Source organism: Marmota monax, unplaced genomic scaffold (assembly GCF_021218885.2).
Source record: "Marmota monax isolate L192 unplaced genomic scaffold, Marmota_monax_Labrador192_F-V1.1 WCK01_AAM20220418_F8-fsc00090, whole genome shotgun sequence".
Taxonomy (NCBI): Eukaryota; Metazoa; Chordata; class Mammalia; order Rodentia; family Sciuridae; genus Marmota; species Marmota monax.
The window spans coordinates 2565318-2587472 of record NW_026695219.1 but is presented as its reverse complement, the minus strand read 5'-3'; the positions used below and the strand labels follow the sequence as shown (position 1 = coordinate 2587472).

Here is a 22155-nt window from a genome sequence, read left to right as displayed (position 1 = left end):
TTGAATAAAGTTTTCATCCTTATGGAAAGGTCTATTCTACAGCAATGCTTTACAGATTTAATAATGTTATCTACAAAAATTTAGCCTTGACAGAAAATTATGAGAAAATTCCAAATGTATAACATGAAATTTTTGAATACTTAAGCTTTGCAAATATCTGCATAAAAGCTTCACATATTTGCTTAATTTGATTTTACTTGGAATCATACCATTTTGTTTGCATAAGAGCTTTTGGTGTTTAAAATAAAAGCACTAATGAAAACAGTGCCCAGATCCTGTGGCCAAAGGCCTCCTTTGGCAACTCTCCTACCTTCGGGGGCCTGTGATTCAGAATATGGACTTAACATTGCATCATTTCATCATTCTGTCTTTTTCTGCTCTGTTTTTCTTGCTGCTTTTTTTTTTTAATGTTCCCTTACTTCCCTTCACCCTACCCCAACCCACACATATAAGTCTGGAAACTCAATGGATCGCAGAACATCTTTTGAGAAATTTGCACAGAATGTGGTAAGTTTTATTTTTCGAGGAATTACAAATCATTAAGTCCAATGAAATTTTTGCAGCTTTCCTATTTCTAGAGCCATTACCAACCATGCATTCTAAGATGTAAAAGCAAAAGTATTGCCTTTATTCAAATACAGAAATTCATGCTTATCTTTCTGTCCCAGCCCTTTGTAGAGTAGATAAAGATGTCACGCATGAACTACAATTTGTGTCAGACTAAGATTTGGAAAGAAGTGTGCATTATGATATATAAAATGAAGGAACTAAGAATATTTTTTTTATATTTTTGTTCCATGTATCCTTTTCCTTATTAAAGATAATGCATGCATTTCTACATTCTTACCTTAGCTCTTCCTTAGGCTTAAAATATTAAGGACAAGAAGTGTTGCTGGGCACAGTGGCTCACACACCTGTAATCCTAATGACTTGGGAGGCTGAAGCAGAAGAAACGCAAACTGGAGAATAGCCTCAGCAACTTAATGAGGCCCTGAGCAACTTAATGAAACCCTGTCTGAAAATAAAAAAGGTGGTTAAGTGTTCCCTGGGTTAAATCCCCAGTAATACTCCCCAACCCCTGCAAAAAGAACAAATGTTCTGTGCTTTCTACCTCTGCGGGGAGAAAAAGATCTTATATGCATTTTAAAGTCAAAGACTTGACACGAATGTTGGTTGGTGACAAGATAACGCCCCACCACAGACCTGCTAGCATGCCTCTCCTGTTATTTATTTTTCATGAAGGTGTTTGCATAAATCATTCAGGAAACCAGTAGCTTTCCCACTAGAGTTTTCTTAGTTCCTTGCGATGTGTTTTGGTGATATATATTTGTTTGTGGGATTCTTTTTTATTTATTTATTTTTGTATTGTGCCAGTGCCTTTGGAACTTTCTGACATTGTATAAGCTCAAACTAAAGCCTTCAACACATTTATTTTTATAGGGCAGAAACATCCCTATTTTCCCATGCCATAAAAACTGTACACCAACACTGAGGGCCAGCACTAACCTGTTATGAAAAGAGGTAGAAAAATCTTGGTTTATACTCAAGTTTGTCTGCACTGTCTGTTGAGTTGTGTGGTTAGCTCCATGCTGCTGTGTGTGTGTGTGTGTTGTGGCTTTTGCTGTGATGGCCAGTTCAGTGGAATTATGTGTGTTGAAATATAAGCAAACTAGATTCAACAAAGATGTGGTTTTTGTTTTCCATTTCCTTCAAGGATCTTTGTGGTGGGGAATGTCAGTTTATTTTACTTTTGAATTATCATTGTGACTGTACACAGAGTATTTGAAAGGCTTTAAACAGTAATATATATATATATATATATATATATATATATATATATATATATATACATACACTGGACATTTGATGTGACTGCATGAATTAAAGGGATGGAGAATTTGAGATTCCAGGAATTGATCATACTATTAACTTAATAAAGTTTTGACTGGCTTTATTGGAATCTCTGTCCCTTAATATAGAATTTTCTTAAATATGCCTTATAAGTCACCATGCAGATAAAGAAAATATCAAAAAAAAATCCCCTATGATTTTTCTGAGAAAAGTAGCTACAACATATTGCAAGGTACTCTGTGTATTGTTTAAGAATTATTTCAAATTACTCTTTTCCTAATGTGATGTTGAGAGAATACTGTTCATGAAATTGGAATGGAGGTTTCTGTGATATACTTAAAAATTAGTAACACAACTTGGGAAAGATGGAAACAGGAAATAAGAGGCTTGTCTTCAACTTCAACCCAATTTCAACCCATTTCCCAACTCTTAAAATAGTACCACATTGTCACATACTGCAAACCTTAAGAAAGAACCTACAAGAAATAAGACGAAATCAGGGTTAATCAACCACACCTTAAACCAAAATTCATACAAGTGCCAACTGTATTACAAACATGGTGCTATATGTTGGGAACATGTGGAAGGAATAGACCTTGATTGCAGAGACACCTAATAGAACAACAAAATACTATGATATACAAGGAAAAGATAAACTCCATTTGTTTTTTGAGTGGGAAGAGAGGGGTCTTATGTAATCTGAGAATTCCCAGAGGAAGTAGCATTTAACTGGATGAATAGGACTTCACTAGGCCAAAAAGAGACAAAACTCTATTTAAAAGAAGTTGGAGAAAGGCTAAAATGCAAAAGAAAAGGAAGTTGATTAACATTCTCACACATACACACACACACACACACACACACACACACACCCCTATGCATACAACATTCAAATGCAACATACAACATAGAAATAACATTCAGAAAACCTTCATTTTTTTTTCATCCAGGAAAATAAAAAGTGACATTTTTCACTGAATATTGTGTTTTCATATAGTTCTGAAGAAGTGGAGTTAAGAACATCAGAGAAGCTCTCTGAATTTCCTTGTTAGAGTGTTCTTCCCCTATTATTGTGACTCTTAGGGTCTGCAGTGGTCACAGGATCCCTACGCATCTCTGTACTAGGTTCAATAGGACCCCTTTGCAGGATCAATAAAATAATTCAAAGACAACAAAAGAATGGATGTTTTATTATAAGGAGATAGACACGAGATAGAGTTTACATTAAAATACCTCCATGTGAGGATCACCCTGGTAGACACAGGGAGGCTACACAACAAGGACAGTATCCAAATCGGAAATGGAATAGGGAAAATATGGGCAAACAACATGTGCAAGTATGTATGGAAGGAATTGTGGGAAAATGTGATAACAACACACATTCATGGGTACATGCATTAGGTTCTGCTGCAGGACTCTGTATTATTTAAACTAATTTAACTGAATCCACATGCTAACCCTGCAAGACAAGTATCATTACGCTCATTATTTTATCCATTGCATAGGCAAAAAAAAAAAAAAAAACTGAAAGTTTAGGTGAGGTAAAAAATTTGCCCAAAAGAAGCCCACACTGACCCAAAATTTATCTTGTTCCTAAATTCTTTCTCATTCTGCTCATCCATCCTGCTGCTCCTTGATGTTCTTCCAACCAGTATAAGATAAATAAATCCTGTCACCCAGTGATAACCTCCTCTGAAGCTTGATTCCATTTCAAGTTCATGCCTTTTTTTAGGAAGCTTATTTATATGTTTCAGTATAAGCATTTCTATAACCTGGGAAAATTAAAATGTTATTATTGTTACAACCTGGGTCATAAAAATGACATCCAGAGTTAAAGATTTTTTTATTCAATTTTTTTTCCAACACACTAGTGTTACCCAAATTAATAAACTCCTACTGGCATATTAGAGGATAATTATAGCAAACAGCCAAGAGCTACATGGCATTTTGGATAGTCCAAGGACTTCCATCCCTCCTTGTTTCTTTTGTTGAGTTGTTGTTTACATACGCAGCACTCCTGTTGAAGCAGGTGTTCCCTCATTTTCACAAATGAACAAATGGGGGAACAGTGAGGTCAGGTCACTCCACCAATATCATTGAGTCTTGAGTGTTATACACAGGCCTGAAAGCAAATTTTTCATATTTAAATCCATTACTCTTTGTAGATTACTTTTATTCTTTCCATTATGCCCAAAACAGGTGGGATAAGAATAATGCACATTTGTATAAGGCCTTCACCTTGGCTTATTGTCTTGAAAACATTCTCATTTCCTGTGACTTACTATCTTATTTCTCTATTTTCTTTGCCATTGAAGAACGTCTGTCTTTCAAAGGTTACTCTGTCCTTTATTCACATTAGGTTGACCTCATTCTCTTATGACAAAGTGCATGTTCTTTACTAATCATAAAACCTGTTTTCTTCCTCCTTCACCATCATCATATCCAACACCATTTCTTCCATCACCAAACCATCATAACATTTGTTTGCCACATAAACCTTATAGAGAAACAGCAAATAACGGGGATGCAGGGAAGGATTTATCAGCCATGTCTTCTATCAAGTGCCAACTGTATGACTCACCTCCTCTCTTTAGTTTGTGTGAGGAGGAAATTAAGTCAGCTTGGTTTTTGGCTAGAAAACTAGGAGAGTAGAGACGAATGCTAGGGAAACTTGCAAGAATTCACTGATCCAACCTCTTTTGGGGAACAGTTTTCATAGAAGGCAATCATCTACAGAGCCTTTGAAAGAATCAAACCAAAGCTCTGATGGCCTTGTCTGTTTCCCCTTTATATTTATATCTGCTAAACTGAAGTGCTCTGAGCTTTTTAGTTGTGTTCTGGAGACTTCAATGAATTGCCAGAAATGGTGGAGAACTCTGCAAGAGAACCTTAACAGAAAGAGTAGGTTGACTCCAAAATGACTGTTGGGCGTATAGGCCCATTAGTGTAGATACAAAACTATGTTGTAAAATCAAATCCGTACTTACCTCTATGACCCAATAAGCTAAATATTATAGAAATAAATGTAAATATAAATCTCATAACCTGTTTGAAGTATTAAAAAGACACAAAACTTTTTTTTTTATTTCAAGGGGGTTAAAACAAATTAAATTATTTAAGTCCATTGTGGAGTCATGGATAAAGATATAGGCTTATTAGGCAGGTTTTTTTTATGAGTGGTAAACTGTGATAAAATTAACCTGGGCCTGGGAGTTTAAGGAGTTTTATTTAAATTTGAATCTAGTTTCACATCTTCTTCTGATGTGACTTTTTAGAAATCATTTAAACTGCTGAAACTCTATTTTTCCATCTATAATCTCACTACTCATTTATGGTTCCAATTTGCACTTAAATATTTAAGAAACAGGGTTATTTATAAGTATTCTTTATTATTTGAAGTGCATTGTAAATATTTTCCAGATAATGTCATGATTTTACTTTTTAACCACAGAAAATTTCTTTGAATGAATAGTCTTGTATATTTTTCTAATCCCCTATTGATGGACATGTAGTTTTTCCCTTATTTATTTATTCATTGCTATTGTAGATCTAAGTATAATAAACATTTTTCAACTTAAATATTGATTTTCTAATAATAATATAGTCAAAAAATTCAATTATTTGGTTAAGTGTAATGCAGATTTATAAGGGAAGAGATATCTGTTTTTCATCTCCCGCTCATCTTTACTTTTATGGAGACTAAAGAGTATACATCAGAGGAGAAAAGTGGAAAATACACTTTGCATTACTGATTTCCAAAACTACTTGTGATACACATTCATGGAACACTTCCCCTGCCAAGTGATTCTTGATCTGTGAAGAATTGTAGTCACTTTTTTTTTTTTTTTTTTTTTGGCAGGGGGAGCTTATATTATTTTTAAAACACTGTCAAAGACTAATGATTGTTTCTAGTTTCTGGTCAAATTATTTTTAACTTGCTTTTTATTAAATCTAGCATAAAACTTCCTTAATGACCACCAAGATTATAAACTAGGAGGCACCTTTTTCATCTAATATAACCAACCCCCATGAATAATACAGATGCCAAATTTAGCTCAGTGATAGAGCTTTTGCTTAACATGTGTGAGGTCCTGTATTTTATTCTCAGCTGGAAAAAAAATTGTTTTTAAAGACAACCTGTATATTCTTATTTTCATTTCCCATGATATCAGTTTCTACCAAAATGAAGTAGAGACAAACCTTAGAGTGTTGGGAAAAGGTCATTTCTTATATTGTATATATACTAATGAAGTTTCAGCATGGCAAGCCCTCCAGGCGGCTAGTCAGATTCTTGATCTACATAAACACCCATCATAATGAGCTTGTCTGCTTCATGTAAACATCCATCATAGTACACAAACATATTGGGAACCCTGAGAGGGAAAGTTTTGATTTCCCCTCTATGCCCCTGTGAATTTACCTTAAGAATGATTTTGTACATATTCTTTTCCAGTGAATTGCTGTGGATTTTAATGCTTGGGATTATAGTTATGTTAAAATATACACAAGCTACATCAAAAAATTCCTACAGCACCTTAAGTAAAAATAATTTATAAATCAGTCATTGGATTTGCCCTCCAGATATTACCAGCAATACTGAAAGTGAGTCTACTGAGGGATGAAGTATTTTTTCCTCTTTCTTCTTGTATAGACTTGAAACCCATTGCATCTATCATTTTGTTGTTGACAGATATGGCTATCCATCTTATTTTATTGAAACTGGTTGTGGTGATAACTTGACTGAGAAAACAATTTTAGTTTCCTTGCAGCATGATGTAAATTGATTGGTGTGAAATGTATCAGACCAGGTAGCCTAATTTACTTCAGATGATATATTTTCCCCAATAGCATCATTAGTTTTTAAATTGTCACTTACATTTTATAAGCTGTGAATCGTATAGTGGTTTTTGGTCATGGAGACCCAATGCGTCCCTGAGGGTTCCTAAGGAATGCCAGTGGTATATCAGGCAGACAGCCCCTAGTGGGGAAGGTCACCTTTGATGCTACATATGCCAGAGGCAGAAGCTTAAATAGCATTTCCCAAAGTATTCTTTAATGAATATGAAGCCCCGAGTTTATGGTAGTAGCCATGAGACCTCGGCGACAGACCATCCTGATTATTTATATATAGCACAGTGGCCAATGTATTCAGGCACTAGTGGATTCTTTAATCAAACAGAAAACAGGCTGAGCACTGTGGTGCATGCCTGTGATCACAGAGACTTGAGACGCTCAGGCAGGAGAATGGCAAATTCAAAGCCAGCCTGAGCATCTTAGTAAGACCCTATCTCAAAATAAAAAATAAAAAGAGCTGGGAATGTAGGTCAGTGGTAGAGAGTGCCGGGTTCGATCCCTAGCACCAACAAAAAATGAATAAATAAAGCATAGCACAGAGAAAAAAATATATATATAGACAAGACATAGTCCTGCTCTTAGGAAGCATATGCTCATAAGAGGACAAACGTGAACTTAGGATATTACTTTGGGGATGCTACTAGCTAGTACACCTAAGTTGGTTTTGTATTGTTACGAAAGTTAGCTGTCCAAGAAATAGAACTAGCTTCCCAGTAGCTTCTAAATCATGATGATTTATCTTAAAGAAACCCAGATTAGTTAGAGATAAGCAGAGATAAGGCCTGAGCAAGAGATCTGCCCACAAACTAGGCAGGAAGCTAACCCTATAGGAAAGAGATAACATAAAAGTGATACCAGAAAGGTCTGAGAACCCAACAATTCACACAGGAGTTCTGTGGAGATTTTAAGTCTGAAGAGCAGAGCACAGAAGAAGGTAATCAAGGATACAGGCCGAGTTCTGCATTTACACATGGACCATCTTCATATGTGCAGTAGATGAGAATGGAAGGCAGGGATAGGAGGACAAGTTTTCAGGATCAACAGCTGCTGCTAGAGAATACATATTAGATGATAAGGACAAAAATCTGGGTGGTGAAATAGGAAGAGGTGAAAGAGGAAGACTTGGAGCACCCAGAAAATTACTAGAACATTATTAAGTCAGGTTTATTGGAAGAAAACAGGAAAATAAACTTAAAACTGTCTCAGAGATCTTAGGAGTTATATTATACAACAGTTAGCACAATATTTTGCATTATCCCTTTGATTTGATTTTATTTTCATTGAATTATTACTCAAATATAATCTTAACCCCATATTAATACATTAATGTACAAAATTATAACTGCATAAAGTAAAAAGATAAGGGGGTATTTTGTATGCTTATTTGATAGCATAAGCACTACAACTTTGGCAAAGTACTTTGCATATAGTAAACTCTCAATATAAATCTCACCTTGGTAAATTAAATGTCACTGAACACAATTGAAACAAGTCAGAATTTCATCAATGGTCTAAGAGCAATCCATTCACAAATTCTTTTTATAAACTTGTTTTATGTAGCCAGAAAAAATATCAATGGAACTTAAGTAGATAAAAATTGGGCTTATTAGGATGTCAAATTTAATTCCCACTAAAAGTAAAATCATATAGTAATTATTTCTAATTATGACTCACTTACTAGGCAGCTCTATATCAACACCAGGCCATCTATTTCTCATTTTCTCTTTCTCATTCTAAAGTCACATGTAATATCTTATATGTTCATCATCACTCCTTTTTGAAACATTTTTCAGAAAAGAAAGTCAATTTTAAACTGATGACAAGATGTGGATGCCATTTTCACTGTTCCATAATCTGTGCTAGTACTCAAAGCAGGTAACATTAAAACAGCCAATTGACAATAGCTAGGAAAAAAGTCATCTTTCTCTAAATAACATAGTCTATAAGCATGGGTATATTATATGTGTATCTACAGATACCCTGCTACCTTTTATATGCCATTGGAAGATACTATACAGTGAACTCAGATTAAGCCAAATTCCATGTACCCTGCACTGTGCTTTGTATTTTGATGGCTGTTATTATTTTTCAGGATCAGGACTTAAGAGTAATAAGAGAAAACACTGAACAATCCCAATGTAATAATTATACTTAATTTTTGACCAGCAGAGACCAATATTAAAGTAGAGTATGACAGTTATCAGATTTTTAAAACACAGTCTCTAAACTGCTATATATTTTTGGAGAAAAAAAATGTTCAACTGTTACTTGTTTTACCTCTTCAAGTTATGAAGATTTTTCTTTGCTCCCTGACGCCAACTCCTGCCCCTATAATAGGGATTGAACACCTGGCCTTGCACCTGCTAAGCAAGCACTCTGCCACCAAGCTACATCCTCAGCATTTCGCTTTGTTAATAAAGATCTTTTTATTCCAGTCTATTCTATCAGCAATTTAAAAATTACCTAGTAAACATGGCTCAGTTACTATAAGGGCAAATAACAATCACCCATTATCAAGAGTGTTCACTTGAAATATACATATTAATATTTAGCAAGAGCATGTTATAAACTCCAGAAGGAAAAGATTATTGGGAATTCTTTCACTTTTCTAATTTTAAAACTCAAACGTACTTTTGAGGAGATATTAACAATACTAGTATTTTTGGAGTTTCAGAATTGAAAAGGAACTTAGAGGCTCTATTCCCCCAGGCTCAATTGCATTAATCTTTCCTGTAGGCTCAATGCCAAGAGGGCATCCAACATCTGCTGGCTCCTAACTTCCAGAGATATGACACCCGTAGACAGCAGAGAAATCCATTCTTTTAGAAATGCCTTCTTTATTTTCAGCAGTCTACTTTTCTGTAACTTCCAAGTATTGATCTTAATCCCACCTCCTGGAGCCATGCAGAATCAGGCACACCATTCCTTGAGATGACAGCTGGCGAACTATTTGAAAGTGTGATTTTCATTAGTTCCCACCAAGTTTTCTTTGTTTCTTTTTGTTAAAATATCTAGTTCACTGTTTTTTAAAGTGTGTTTCAACTATCTATACCTCTAAATCATCAGGGGTTTGGAAAATGCAGATTCTGTATCCTCATAACAAATAAACTGAATTAGAATCATTCTCTTTCTTTCATTCTCTCTCCCTCTCCCCCTGCCTCCCTCCACCCCTGCATTGGTTATAAGCATCTCAGAAGAATATGTGTTTAAGGGACATGACCTACATAGAAGTATTCCACTCTGCTCTCTCCTGGACCCCACCTATCAGAAAGTCCAATGAAGTCATTTTCTGGTGGAATCCAAATATCTCATTTTTAATCAACTCTCAGTGATGTTGATGTTGCTAGTTTTAAGACCACACTTTGATAGCTCTCTCAATGTCACAACTGAAAGACTGTGCTAGTTATGGCCACACAATCCTGCAACTTCTAGTTGAATCGTATGGTGCTAAGAGTCAGCTGTGGCTGAGGATGTAGCTTAGTAGTATAGCACTTGCCTGTCATATGTAAGGTCCTGAGTTTGATCCCAGCACCACTACAGAGAAAGGAAGGAAGGAAGGGAGGGAGAGAGGGAGGGAGGGAGGGACAGTTAATTGTGTTTTTTCCTATAACATAACTGTTTAAAATTGAATTTATGTATTTATTTTTAGTTTATTAAAAAATATATAAGCTGTTGAAATATGGGTATAAAAAGAAAAAATATCTGAAAACTAAGCTGAACACTTAAAAAGACTTGATTGATTGTCTTAAAAATTGAAGTTAAATCTGAGTCTTACATTGACTGGGAAAGTGAATTTCTAATATTTTCTCATTCATTAATTTCCTTTTCTCTCACCATCTTCTTTACTTACTTCCTACATTTGTTCTAGTTCATCAGTAGTCCTCCTAAGTAATAACTGAGCATAATGCCCTAGATGTAACTCAACCAATATGAAATAAGAATATCATCTCCCTATGTGTCCTATACTTTTTATAATCTAGCCTGAAAATTGCCTCAGCTTCTCCACCTTAGCCTCAAACTTTAGCAAAATGTGGAGTTATTTGGAGCTTAAATGAAGACATTATTTTAAATCACTAACACTTGTTTCTGATGTGTTGCTGATTTCCCCAATCTTGTGGTTTACTTCTAGTTAGTTTTTTGGGTTTTTTGTTGTTTTTTTTTTTTTGGTGGTTGTTGTTTATTCATTTTAGTATAAATTTGGTTCTTCACCTTTCTTTCCACTAAATTTTATCTTGTGATTAAGTTTCATAACTCCTTTTTGTACCTTTACATAAATATTTGGAGTATCTCTTTGCTACCCAGCCTTTTAACAAAGATAATGAAATTTTCATCATGTATATCTTTGATCAGAATTCCATCAGTTTAATTGTTCAGATTACTGATTAAAATGCCATAAAGTACAAGAGGACAGAAGTCCACTGTTGTAATAATGAGTGCACTTTGAATATAGTTGTTTTGTTATGAACTGCATCTTTCTCTGTCCTCAAACCTAGTAAACCCTTTTTTCTTTAAATGTAAATGTGCATGTTCATGACAGATAAAGATCTAATACAGTTTAAAGTAGAAAAAAATTTGCAAATAAATAATCACAAGAGCAAAATACCAGTAGAAAGATTATCAAAGGACTTAGGCAATTTTAGCAGTAGACCCACAAATAGTAAGTACATGAGAAAACAAAAAGAAAGCCTATTATTATTAATAGACAAGTTTCACTCAGAAACTAACATTAAAAATATTCCTGCAACTAGGTTAATTTTCTTTGAAACTAAAAATTAGCATTAAAATGGAGAAAAGAAAATAGGTGATCTCACACCCTGTTCCTGGAAGTATGAATTGCTGTCACATTTCTGGAATAGAATTTGACAGAATATGCTAAAAGTCTCAAAAATCTCTCTCTTCAAGTCAATAATACAACTTCTTGTAATTTAATCCTAAGAAAACCCAGATGCTCCCCAACATACAAGAATGTTCATTGCATCACAGAATTACCAAATATAGAACGCACGCTGAATGTGCAATAATTGTGAATTTCTTAAATACATCAAGGCACAACTACTAGTGGAATACTATATAGATATTAAACATCAAATTTCAGAGCAGTGGCTTTCATTTTTTTTAATGCCACCCATATTTGATTCACTTGACCAATATATTTGTGTTTGTGTGTGCACTTGTATTATATAAAACATATACATATATATGTATAAAATCATGTATATATGTATATATAGCACTTATGTATGTTTATATGTGTCTAGAACTAAAAGAAACTTTCACAAGCAATGCATTAATGCATTCCCTTAGGTGCAATGCACCCTGATACTTTCCAATCCATTCTATAATATTTAATTTTTTAGTAATTGTTGGTTGCATCTCTCTAAATACATTTCCTCATTTCCTAATACATTGAGTTTGAAAAATAATACTAATATGTAACATGAGTAATTGATTAAAATTTAATTATTTACATATACATGTTATTCATAATATTATTGACAGTATAATTTCAATTTGGCTAAAAAAAACCCTTAAGAACATGCATTTTTGTATAAGAAGATAAAAATATATAAATAATTCTATTTCAATAATATTTATTATTTGTATTTTTTTCCTATCTTTTTCTCATTTTCTATAAAGGGCAAACATACTTTTATTTTATTTTATTTCTATTTTTTGGTTCTGAGGGTTGAACCGAGGAGTGCTCTACCACTGAGATACATCTCCAGCCCCCTTTTTATTTTCTTTTTGGTGACATGGTCTTGCTAAATTGCTGAGGCCATTCTGGAACTTGAGATCCTCCTGCCTCAGCTTCCTGAGTCACTAGGATTCCAGGTGTGCACCACCATACCTGTCCATGGGAAATACTTTTAATTAGGGAAATCGAAGTGTTTGGCTTTGCTTGTTCTTTTCCAGATCACGTAGGAAGCTATGTATATTAATAAGCTATTTAATTTTGCATGCAATCCTAGATTTTTTTCAGTATTTAACATTAAGTATACAAGTTGCAAAACTAGCTATAGAATCTTTTCTTTTTGCCTTTTTGTTAAATCTCAAAAATTTGAGCTTATCACAAACATTGTAGGCCCTAATACATTCTCAATAGTTTTGCTAAAATTATTACTGTGTTTCAATAAACTCACTTGTAAGTTCACCTAGAAGATTCAGTTTCATTTAAATTAGTGAAGAACTTTCCAAATACCTAGCCTAAATTCAATTCTGTCTTACCATCTTCCCAGTTGAAAACACCCAGATTTTGTTAGTCAATTGGTTAACACATAGATGTGACCAATGTCCCCCCTTCCTCACCCTACCATGTATCTCTTCCCCCAAGGTCAAAGTTACTTATCCTGAGACATATGAGTCTCATTACCCTTGTTTCTAATGATTTATTCTTGAAATAAAATTTCCAATCAAGGAGTTCAACTCATGCAAACAATTAAATACTTATCTGGGAATGGGAACTTCTATAATATTAATGTTGTTTAACAGCTATCAATTGCTTCAGCCGGCCAGAGGACTTACAAAACAATACAAAACCATGTAAATGCACTAGCGCAGATTCTTGGGCAAAAAGAATTCAGAAAAAGCAACTTTAGAACTTAAGGGTCAGTTTGAAGTCTTCAGTGAAGACATGGGTAAGAAAGTCTCTTTTCAAGAGTGAGTAGAATCTGAACAGGTATGTGCACAGGAAGGAGACCTTAGTTGAGAGAGCAGCAGGTGCCAAGGTCAACAAGAACCATTTTGTGGAGTGTCAGTAGGCAGTTTAGAAGGCCAGAGAACCCAGGTGATGAAAAATACTCTTGTAGACTTTAAAATTATTCAACACGAGAGCTAAAGAACAGAGTACATTCTTTAGTTCAGTCTTTTATGTATATTTGCTGTTTCTGGTCCAGTAGCATCTCATTACCACCAAGTCATTAGCTCTTTTATTCCATGGCTGTAGGGCTGGGCATCTGGTCAGACCACTGAATCACGTTAATAGCAGAAAGGCATTGACAAGAGTTTCCCTTCCTTCCTTCCTTCCTTCCTTCCTTCCTTCCTTCCTTCCTTCCTTCCTTCCTTCCTTTCTTTCTTTTTTAAATTCAAATTAGCAAAAGTAGATTTATTGAACAAGATCAGGAATTGCTTATCATAATCAAGAGCATTTTGATGAGGGAGAATCATGATAACAGGCATTGAGCATTAATTGTTAAATTTTTAGCTACATCTTGTGCAGCACTGTGCAGTCTGCAAGCCAAACTCTCTATTGAATGTACTGTGCCCAAACCAGTTCCAGCTCTGCCAAGTGAAGTGCCATACCAAGCTCTTTTCACTGATTACATTATTTCAAAATAAGGAAAGTCAAATTAAAATGCAGTTGGTATGTTTGATAATTTTGAGTTTCAATTACACAAGATTTTGGACCTCAATTTAAGGAAAGTTGACATCAGGTTGGGCTTCTAATATTTTAACGTTGTCTCCCCACCATGTTCAGTTATCAATTCAGGTTGCATTGAGACAAAATAATGCTTCAGAGGTATTAAATACATTACTGACATTATATCCTTGGTTGATATAATTTCATTTACATTCTCTTTTTAAAGTCAATATTTGTTTTTGACTTTTCTTATAGGTTACTATTTCCCCTGTAATCTATTTCTTTTAAACTCTGATAGGAAGGATTTAAATAGTCATTCATGTCGTTAAAAATAGATACTGTTCACATAGAATTAATTAATTATTGTAAGTAATTTGGTTTAAAATGCTATTGGTAAGGTTTTGGTTCGTGTTAGCCCTTTTAGTTTCTAGAATTAAAATATTGGAATTAAGCTACAAAATTCTCAGGTTCTTCAACTTGGAAAAATTGGCAGGGTATATATCCATACAGCTTGCAAAGAAGTGCCCTGAAAATGACTGTTCCACAAGGGCTGACCTGCAGATTTGGGACCAGTACATGCCTAGAAGAAAGGATCAGTGTTTTTATTTTAGAACTTTATAGTAGAGAGAGCAATGGATAACACACATATAACAATAGTTCTTTATGCCCTAGAATACGACTGAGGTATTTTTCCTTTCCATACATGAACTGGGCATGATATGCAGATGGTTTACAAATAGATCCAGGTGATTTACATCTTCAAAATTGACAACCTACTGGATAGCCATGTTATTTGCTTTGATCCCAGTGGGTCACCTAAGTTCCTTTTATTATTGGTTATACCTAAGTTTGCTTTTTAATTGTCTCAATACACAAAACCTATATCCTTACTGCTTAGTTAGTTAGTTATGTTTTTGTTTTGTTTTGTTTTGGTTTTTTTTGGACTCTATTAAAATGTATGCACATGTTTTTCCATTTGTGCTCATTGTTATTTTATTATCACAAACTCCCAGGTGTATTACTATAGGCCTGTACTTCTGTATGGGCTTCTGTGAAAAAGTTAATTTTAAACATTTTTTAGGATAAGAGCCGGTCAACCAAACTTTCACCCCTCCTCATTTCTAATGAAGTACATACGAGGGCAAGTACTAGTAGTTTTTATGACTTGTGGATATTTAAGGAAAAAAATAAAACTGAAAAATATAGAAAGAGAACTCTATTTCTTTTTATTAAAAAAAAAAAAACTGTCAAAAAGTGACAGTTGCTTTCATAGTCCAAATATAAAACAAAACAAAATCGAGTTTCAAAGGAATTCCTATTTTAATGTGACCATTTCCCAGTGAATCAAACCACATCAACAAATAGTTTTAAAATAAGTAGTTTTACATTAGCATCTTTCCCCCAGTCTTCTACTGCATATAAATTCACTCTTTTGCTCCAAACATATGTACTCCCCTTCATCTCACAGGCGGCTCAGAGAAAACAAGCCCTTTTTAAATGTAAATTATTCAGGTATGGTAATGTAGCTCAGTGGTAGAGCACTTGTCCAGCATGTGCAAGCCCTGGGTTCAATCTCCAGTTACACACACACACACACAATGTAAATTATCAGCCTCAGAATAAATATGTATACACACATATACATTTATATTACAAGCACAGCAATGACAGTAGACAGTAGCAAATATAGGAATTAGCATTTAAGTATGGAAAAGTGCTTTTTAATTTCAACATTTTTTAATTGATTGATTGCCCAGGTTTGGGGCAGGAAAACAGTATAAGTTTAGTTTTCCATTCATTAGAAATTTTCTGCCCTTCTCAGAGTCAGAACAGTGACTTGGGTCTGGGTGTCCTACAAATAATAGTTGTAGACATAATCATAATAAGGTAATGGCCAACATAAACTGAGTATGTAGAATGTTCTAATAATAGTTTCCAGTAAAATCAATCTTCAGAATAAGATTCTAAAATAGGTACTATTATTATTTCAATTTTATGGATAAGGAAATAAGCATAAAAATGAAAGCAGTATCTTAGCCCCCTTGAGCAGCTATAATAAAATACCATAGATTGAATGGCTTATAAACAATAGAAACTTACTTTGCACCATTCTGAGGGATGGAAGTCTTAAGATTTTGGGGTGCCAGCAGAGTTAGTGTCTGGTTGAGTGACTTGTTCATGAGTGACAAGTTCTCTATGTGTCTTCTCATGGGAGCAGGGTCAAACTAGTTCACTTGGGCCTCTCTTATAAGACTATAACAAGGCAAAGTATACACCAATTACTTTTTCTTTTTTTTTTAATCAAATTAAATCAAGATTGTATTGTGTACACAAAAGCTGGCCAGGACTGTCTCTTACAAGATTCCCTGCTAGAGATCATCCCCCTGATCTTCAGGAAAACATTTTTACAGCACAAAAAGTTACAAAGGAGATGGGTGTCTAAGGTACTTACAGCTAACAGGATTTTGACAATCATAATACAAAGGCAAATAGCAGGTTAAGGATCTATGTGGCTAACATTTCAAGGTGGAAAATAAATTCAGCTCCAGACCTTAAAATTTATAAATTGCCACTGAGATTTAGAGAGAATTGTTATTTGGTCAGCAGGAGCCAGAATTTATGAGGCACCAGTAAGGTTTTAGAGAGGGTTGTTATCTGGTAAGGGATAGCCAGGCATAGGTGAATTCAAAACACAGGTAGAAATTACAAGCAAGTTTAAAACATCAAAATATTGTCAGGCCATAGAGAAATTTTAGTTTTCTTACACAAAACAGAAATAAACTTTTTACCTCTAAAAGCTCTAAGAGAAGATTTTATTTATTTTTGTATTTTCTTATATCTAATGGCTTCTGTCATTCCTTTGTTTTTGACCATAAATGCTTCTCTTCTGTGTTTATGGGTCTTCCAAAACAAAAAAAAATATAGATAAGCCCTTCTCATACGGAAGATTTTTCAAACATAGCAAGTAACTACCCTTTAACCCACAGGGTCTGACAACCATAGGATATGAAAGATGCTCCAATATGCTTGTTCTTCCAACCATTGTTTGCAAAGATTGACAAAAGTCAATTCATTGCACAGAATGAGTGAGGTGAGTCTCTGCTCTGCAGTCCAGAACAGGATGTAAAAAAGCCCCCAAAGTGAATTTAAGACAGGGCTTTACATGACATAGCTGACAAAATCCTCTGTTTGTATATAAAGTATGTTCACATCAATTCCTGTCTTCATATATGTACTTTTAGATAGAAAGTATATCAGAAAATGCCTTCCAGCTGCAAAGCATCCAATTAGTCCATCCCTTCAGAAGCTACACACTTAAAATTCAAACTGGTCCCATTTCCTGGATCTCAGGGTTCTCAGCATTCTCCCTGTGGTTTGTTTTCAGATTCTGCATAGCACAGACACCTGGGCTCCGGATCCAGGACAGAAGCCTACAAAATCTACTTTTTCTTTTTTCATATTTCTTCCCATAAAGTGACTATAGCATAGCCTAGTGCAAAATACCTTCACTAAACCTTGGCAATTTCTACTGTCTTGCTGAAATCTAAGTTTTGAACACTTCTTCCCAATCAAGAGAAAATTTTGCTTAGTTTTCATTGGTGCTGTTCATGTCAGCAAAAGGGCCCTTATCAGTACCTATAAGGTATATAAAGAAAGTGTTTTGATTATGAATTATGGAATTACTTATCATATCTTTATGATTATAGAATTATTAGTCATTTCCGTACCATCATATTCTATGCACAAAGTGTAGCTAAAGTTTGAATATGTTAAATTCTAACTTCTTAAGATGATGGTTATAAGAGGTGGGATTTTGGGGGGAGCTAAGCCTTCATGAATAGGACTAATACCCTTATAAAAAGAGGCACCAGGGAACACACTTATCCCTTCCACCAGGTGAGAACACAATGAGATTGCACCAGCTAGACACTAGAAGAGAACAGAAATATGCAGGAATCTTAGTCTTAGACTTCTAGCTTCCAGAACTGAAAAATAAATTTCCAGTTTTTATAAGCCACCCAGTCTATGGGTTTTTGTTACAGCAGCTTGAAGAAACTAAGAAAATGGACCTGAGTCATGATCTCTTTCTCCTCATCACTTACCCCTTTACCAAAACATGAGCCACATTAGGTGGCAAATCAAGACTCTTCTGATTATAATTTATTACCAAAATACTATATTCCTCAAAAACTCTTCTTAATTTTTCCTTATTGCTTTATCCTTTGGGAAGCAAAAGAATCAATTAAATAAATTAACTACCTCTTTTTATATTAGAATGTATAGAATTAAAAATGAGCTGGGCATGGTAGTGTATGTCTGAGCTACTCCAGAAGCAGAGGCAGGAAGACTGCAAGTTCCAGGTCATCCTGGGCAACATAGAAACTTAAAATAAAAACTAAAAGGGACTGTGGATGCAGCTCAGTGGTAGAGCACCCCAGGATTCAATCCTCAGTACAACACACACACACACACACACACACACACACACACACACACACACATTGGAGATGAAATAGGAACCACCAATCAACAACCTATATTCTGATAAAAAATGTACTCAATGTATCAGAACATTATGTGGAACCAGAATTATATCATTTTTCTGGGGTTAGCATAAGAGGAAGTCAGGCAGGAAAGGACAGAAAGGTAGTAATTTTTTGAAACAGGGGATAGACCTCTGTCTCTAGATGTACAATTAGCATTTTTTACCTCCATTAACTATAGAAAGTTGGGGATAAACTCAATCTTGAGTTTCCACCAGTCACATTCTCAAAGTGCATTTTATTTAATTAAATAATCCCCCTTTATTTTTCAATATTTATAAATTCAACTATTTCACAGAATGCATTTGCATTATTATCCTTCAGAGCAGCTTACTAAGATTTATTTCTAACCAGTTGGGAACCTAGGTATTGCCTCATTGCTAAGCCTCGATGGAATGTTTATGGACATGTTTTATGATTTGCTAATCTGTGCTGTGAAACCATCAGTCTGTTTGCAGTGGGAAGGAGGTGGATGAGGGTAGGGGGAGGGAAAATCATTTTGTTTGATGTGTTGGTGGCAGAAGGGAGGGGAGGAAGGCTCATCGTGATGTTTGAACTAAAATGTACTTAAAAGATTCAGTTTTGAGGGCTAGGAATGTAACTCAGTGGTAAAGCACATGCTTAGCATGTGTGAGGCCCTGGGTTCGATGCCAGCCCTACAAGTAAAAAGGGTTCAGTTTTGACCCTTGCCAAAAAAAAAATCCACAATAAATGGATACTACTAGTAAACAGGTTTTCAGTGATCATACTTTATTTTCTTTCTTTTTTTGTTTTGTTTTGTTTTATATTTTTTTCCTCAGGGGAAGTCTCTCACATCCAAGAGGTTAACAAGCCTTGTTCAGTCTTACTAAATGGATCATCTTGTAGCATGGAAGCAGACTGGAATCATTGCACATACTTTGTAGCTTGTCATTGTTACCTGGATCAGAGGACATTAGACCAAGATGTTGCATGAATGAAGGACCTGAATTGTTCTATTTTGTGTGCACATTAAGGCATTTGCTATCTCCAAGGGACCCTATGCCATCTCGATGCCTCCATTTCAAACTGTTGTCTGCTTTCTTCCTCCTTCTATTCTACTAAGCTGGATCTGTGTCTTTTCCTTTTTAGCAAGTTTAAGTAAAGTAAAACTATTTTTTCCCTTTCTTTCTCTTAAAGCTTCTGCTAGACACACAGTTCACTAAAAATTCAGTCATTCACAAACTGGAAGAATTGTAAAAGAAAAAAAATAACATATATCAATAAGTATACATATGGCTTCACAATTATTAAACAATAAATTAGCACAGAAAGTTTCATGCCACTGATGTATTCAAGTCTGAAACAAGCTCATGTCTTTGTCTGATGTCTGTACATTCTCAGTTAATGTTTCTTGCATTTATTTTTATACCATATTTAAATAAGAAACACCTTTTACTCTAAATGTATCAAAGTTGAACCCTTCTCTGTAAATTTGTGTATGTTTATATTGTTGTTTTATCTTTCATTAAAAGATGCAGAATCTCCTTGCTTTCGAAACTTTTCTCTTCCCTACAACAGTAGAAGAAAAGGATGAGAATGCATTCATAGCCATAGATTTTCAATTTGGACTATCAATTTAGGCTAAATTTCAGAGTTTCAAGAACAACTTGGATGGTTACAGCAGCCAAGAGCAGATTAAAAGTCCTTCACCTCCAGGCCAGCCCAAACCAAGTAGATTGTTTTTCTCCCATTGAAAAGCAACACAAATTGGTCTTCCACATTTTCAGAACTATTTAAAGATGACTTTCTGCCTTGCTATGAATATACATTTCTATGTTTTACTAATTAACATTTCTGTTAGATTTAGGCTTCAGTGTGACTTCTCAAACAGGAACTGGTTTTTTAAGCACAATTCTAAAAATACCTATGGTCAGTGTTTTTCTTTTTTCTTTTAATTTTTTTTAGTTGTAGATGGACACAATACCATTTATTTATTTATTTATTTATTTATTTATTTATTTATTTTAATGTGGTGCTGAGGCGTAAACCCAGAGCCTCTCATGTGCTAGGCAATTGCTCTACCACTGAGCTATGGCCCAGCCCATAGTCAGTGTTTCTTAACTTTCTGACCTTACATATTCTTTTGAGAATAAGATATAATTATTAACATGTAGTGGGTGCCTGTCACTATATTATGGACTTACATAAATCCTCACATTTTATTCTCACAGAAGTCCCTTAAGATTACTTTTGCAGTCTTGAGAATATTGAAAAAGAGACAGGTCACAAGTATTGTTTGAAGTCACACAGCCAAGTGGTTGGGTAGAGATTAAAGTGAAGGAAAAATAATCTTTTCCTTCTACCCTTTCTAGGTTCTCAGCTGGGACTCTGTAATAAAAGACAGATTAACAAGAGAAAAGCATCCAACTTTACTTAATAGAAGATTTACATGATGGGAGACCTCATAAGGAAATGAGGACCTGAAGAAAATGGTTGAACTTGAGTGGTTTTATACTAGATTTGATAAAAAATGAAGAGTCATGGAAAAAATATGATGGGATAATGGGATGTGACCTAAGGGTGGTGGGGGGAGGGGGAACCCAGAATTCAAGACTTGATTGTTCAGATTCCTCTCAGCATTCTTTCATATTCATAGATAAGGATGTTCCTGTCCTTTGGATTAATGGAGGGCATAAGGATCTTATGACCTGACTCTGGAAAAGGTCAGAGTCTTTCCCATACCTGCTATTTCTAAAATCCTTCAGAATAAAATGCTCAATATGTCACATGATTACATGTTCAAACATCCCATCAGCAAACATCCAGACAGTATGACTTCAGGGCCCATTATACACCTGTCCATACCTCTTACTGTAACAGTGGTCCACTTTATGCTTTGAATATAGCCCTTGCTGCTCTGCCCCTAAGGCTTATCTTTTTTTTTTTAATTCTAATTTGTTACATATGACAGCAGAATGCATGACAATTTATATTACACATATAGAGCACAATTTTTCATATCTCTGGTTGTATACAAAGTAGATTTACACCATTCGTGTTTTCATACATGTATTTGGGCTTATCTTAAAACAGATGTTTTCTCCTCTCTCCCAAATTAACAAGTGAATCACACAGGCTGAACACCTGGAATAAATCACTTCTTTAAAAACCCTCTGCTCTTCCTGATGGGCAGAATCAAGGCCTCTGGGACAGGAGTCTCCTGTGCTTTTTGTTTGCTAGCAAAGCAATAAAACTACTTTTTCCCTTTTCTCAAAATTGTGTCCTCATTATTGAATTGACATCAGAGACAAGGACCTAGCATTAGGTCAATAACATTACTTCTTTTGGTAAAACTGTGCAAACCCATATACACTCTCACATAGGAAACACTTGTGCTAAATGTCAAAATATTCTCAGACTTAGTCCTGGAGCTCATCCATGGACCCTGGGTAAGAAAAAGTTCACTTCAAGGGTTGCTTGCATCAGTAACTCAAAATGTTGCCCAGCCAGGAGATGGGTCTAACCTCTTTGCTTCTGCTTATACCAAGACATTGCAGGCTCTGGCTATTTACAAACAAGATTAAGTTA

At 34.9% G+C, this 22155-nt stretch overlaps 1 protein-coding gene across 4 annotated transcripts in view; it reads left to right on the top strand.

Annotated features, from left to right (window-relative positions):
• Positions 1-21843, top strand: part of Rgs7 (regulator of G protein signaling 7) — a 490322-nt gene extending 468479 nt beyond the window's left edge. For 2 of the 4 annotated variants that reach the window (XM_046432465.2, XM_058575197.1), the window contains exon 17: positions 20940-21843. In XM_046432465.2, coding sequence (XP_046288421.1) covers positions 20940-21020 — 81 coding nt within the window. In that variant the 3' untranslated portion in view covers positions 21021-21843. Of the gene's footprint in view, positions 1-1440; positions 1522-19406; positions 20112-20939 lie in introns of those variants that run through there. The other 2 variants (XM_058575198.1, XM_046432467.2) reach the window with 2 other exon arrangements.
• The last annotated feature ends 312 nt before the right edge of the window (positions 21844-22155 follow it).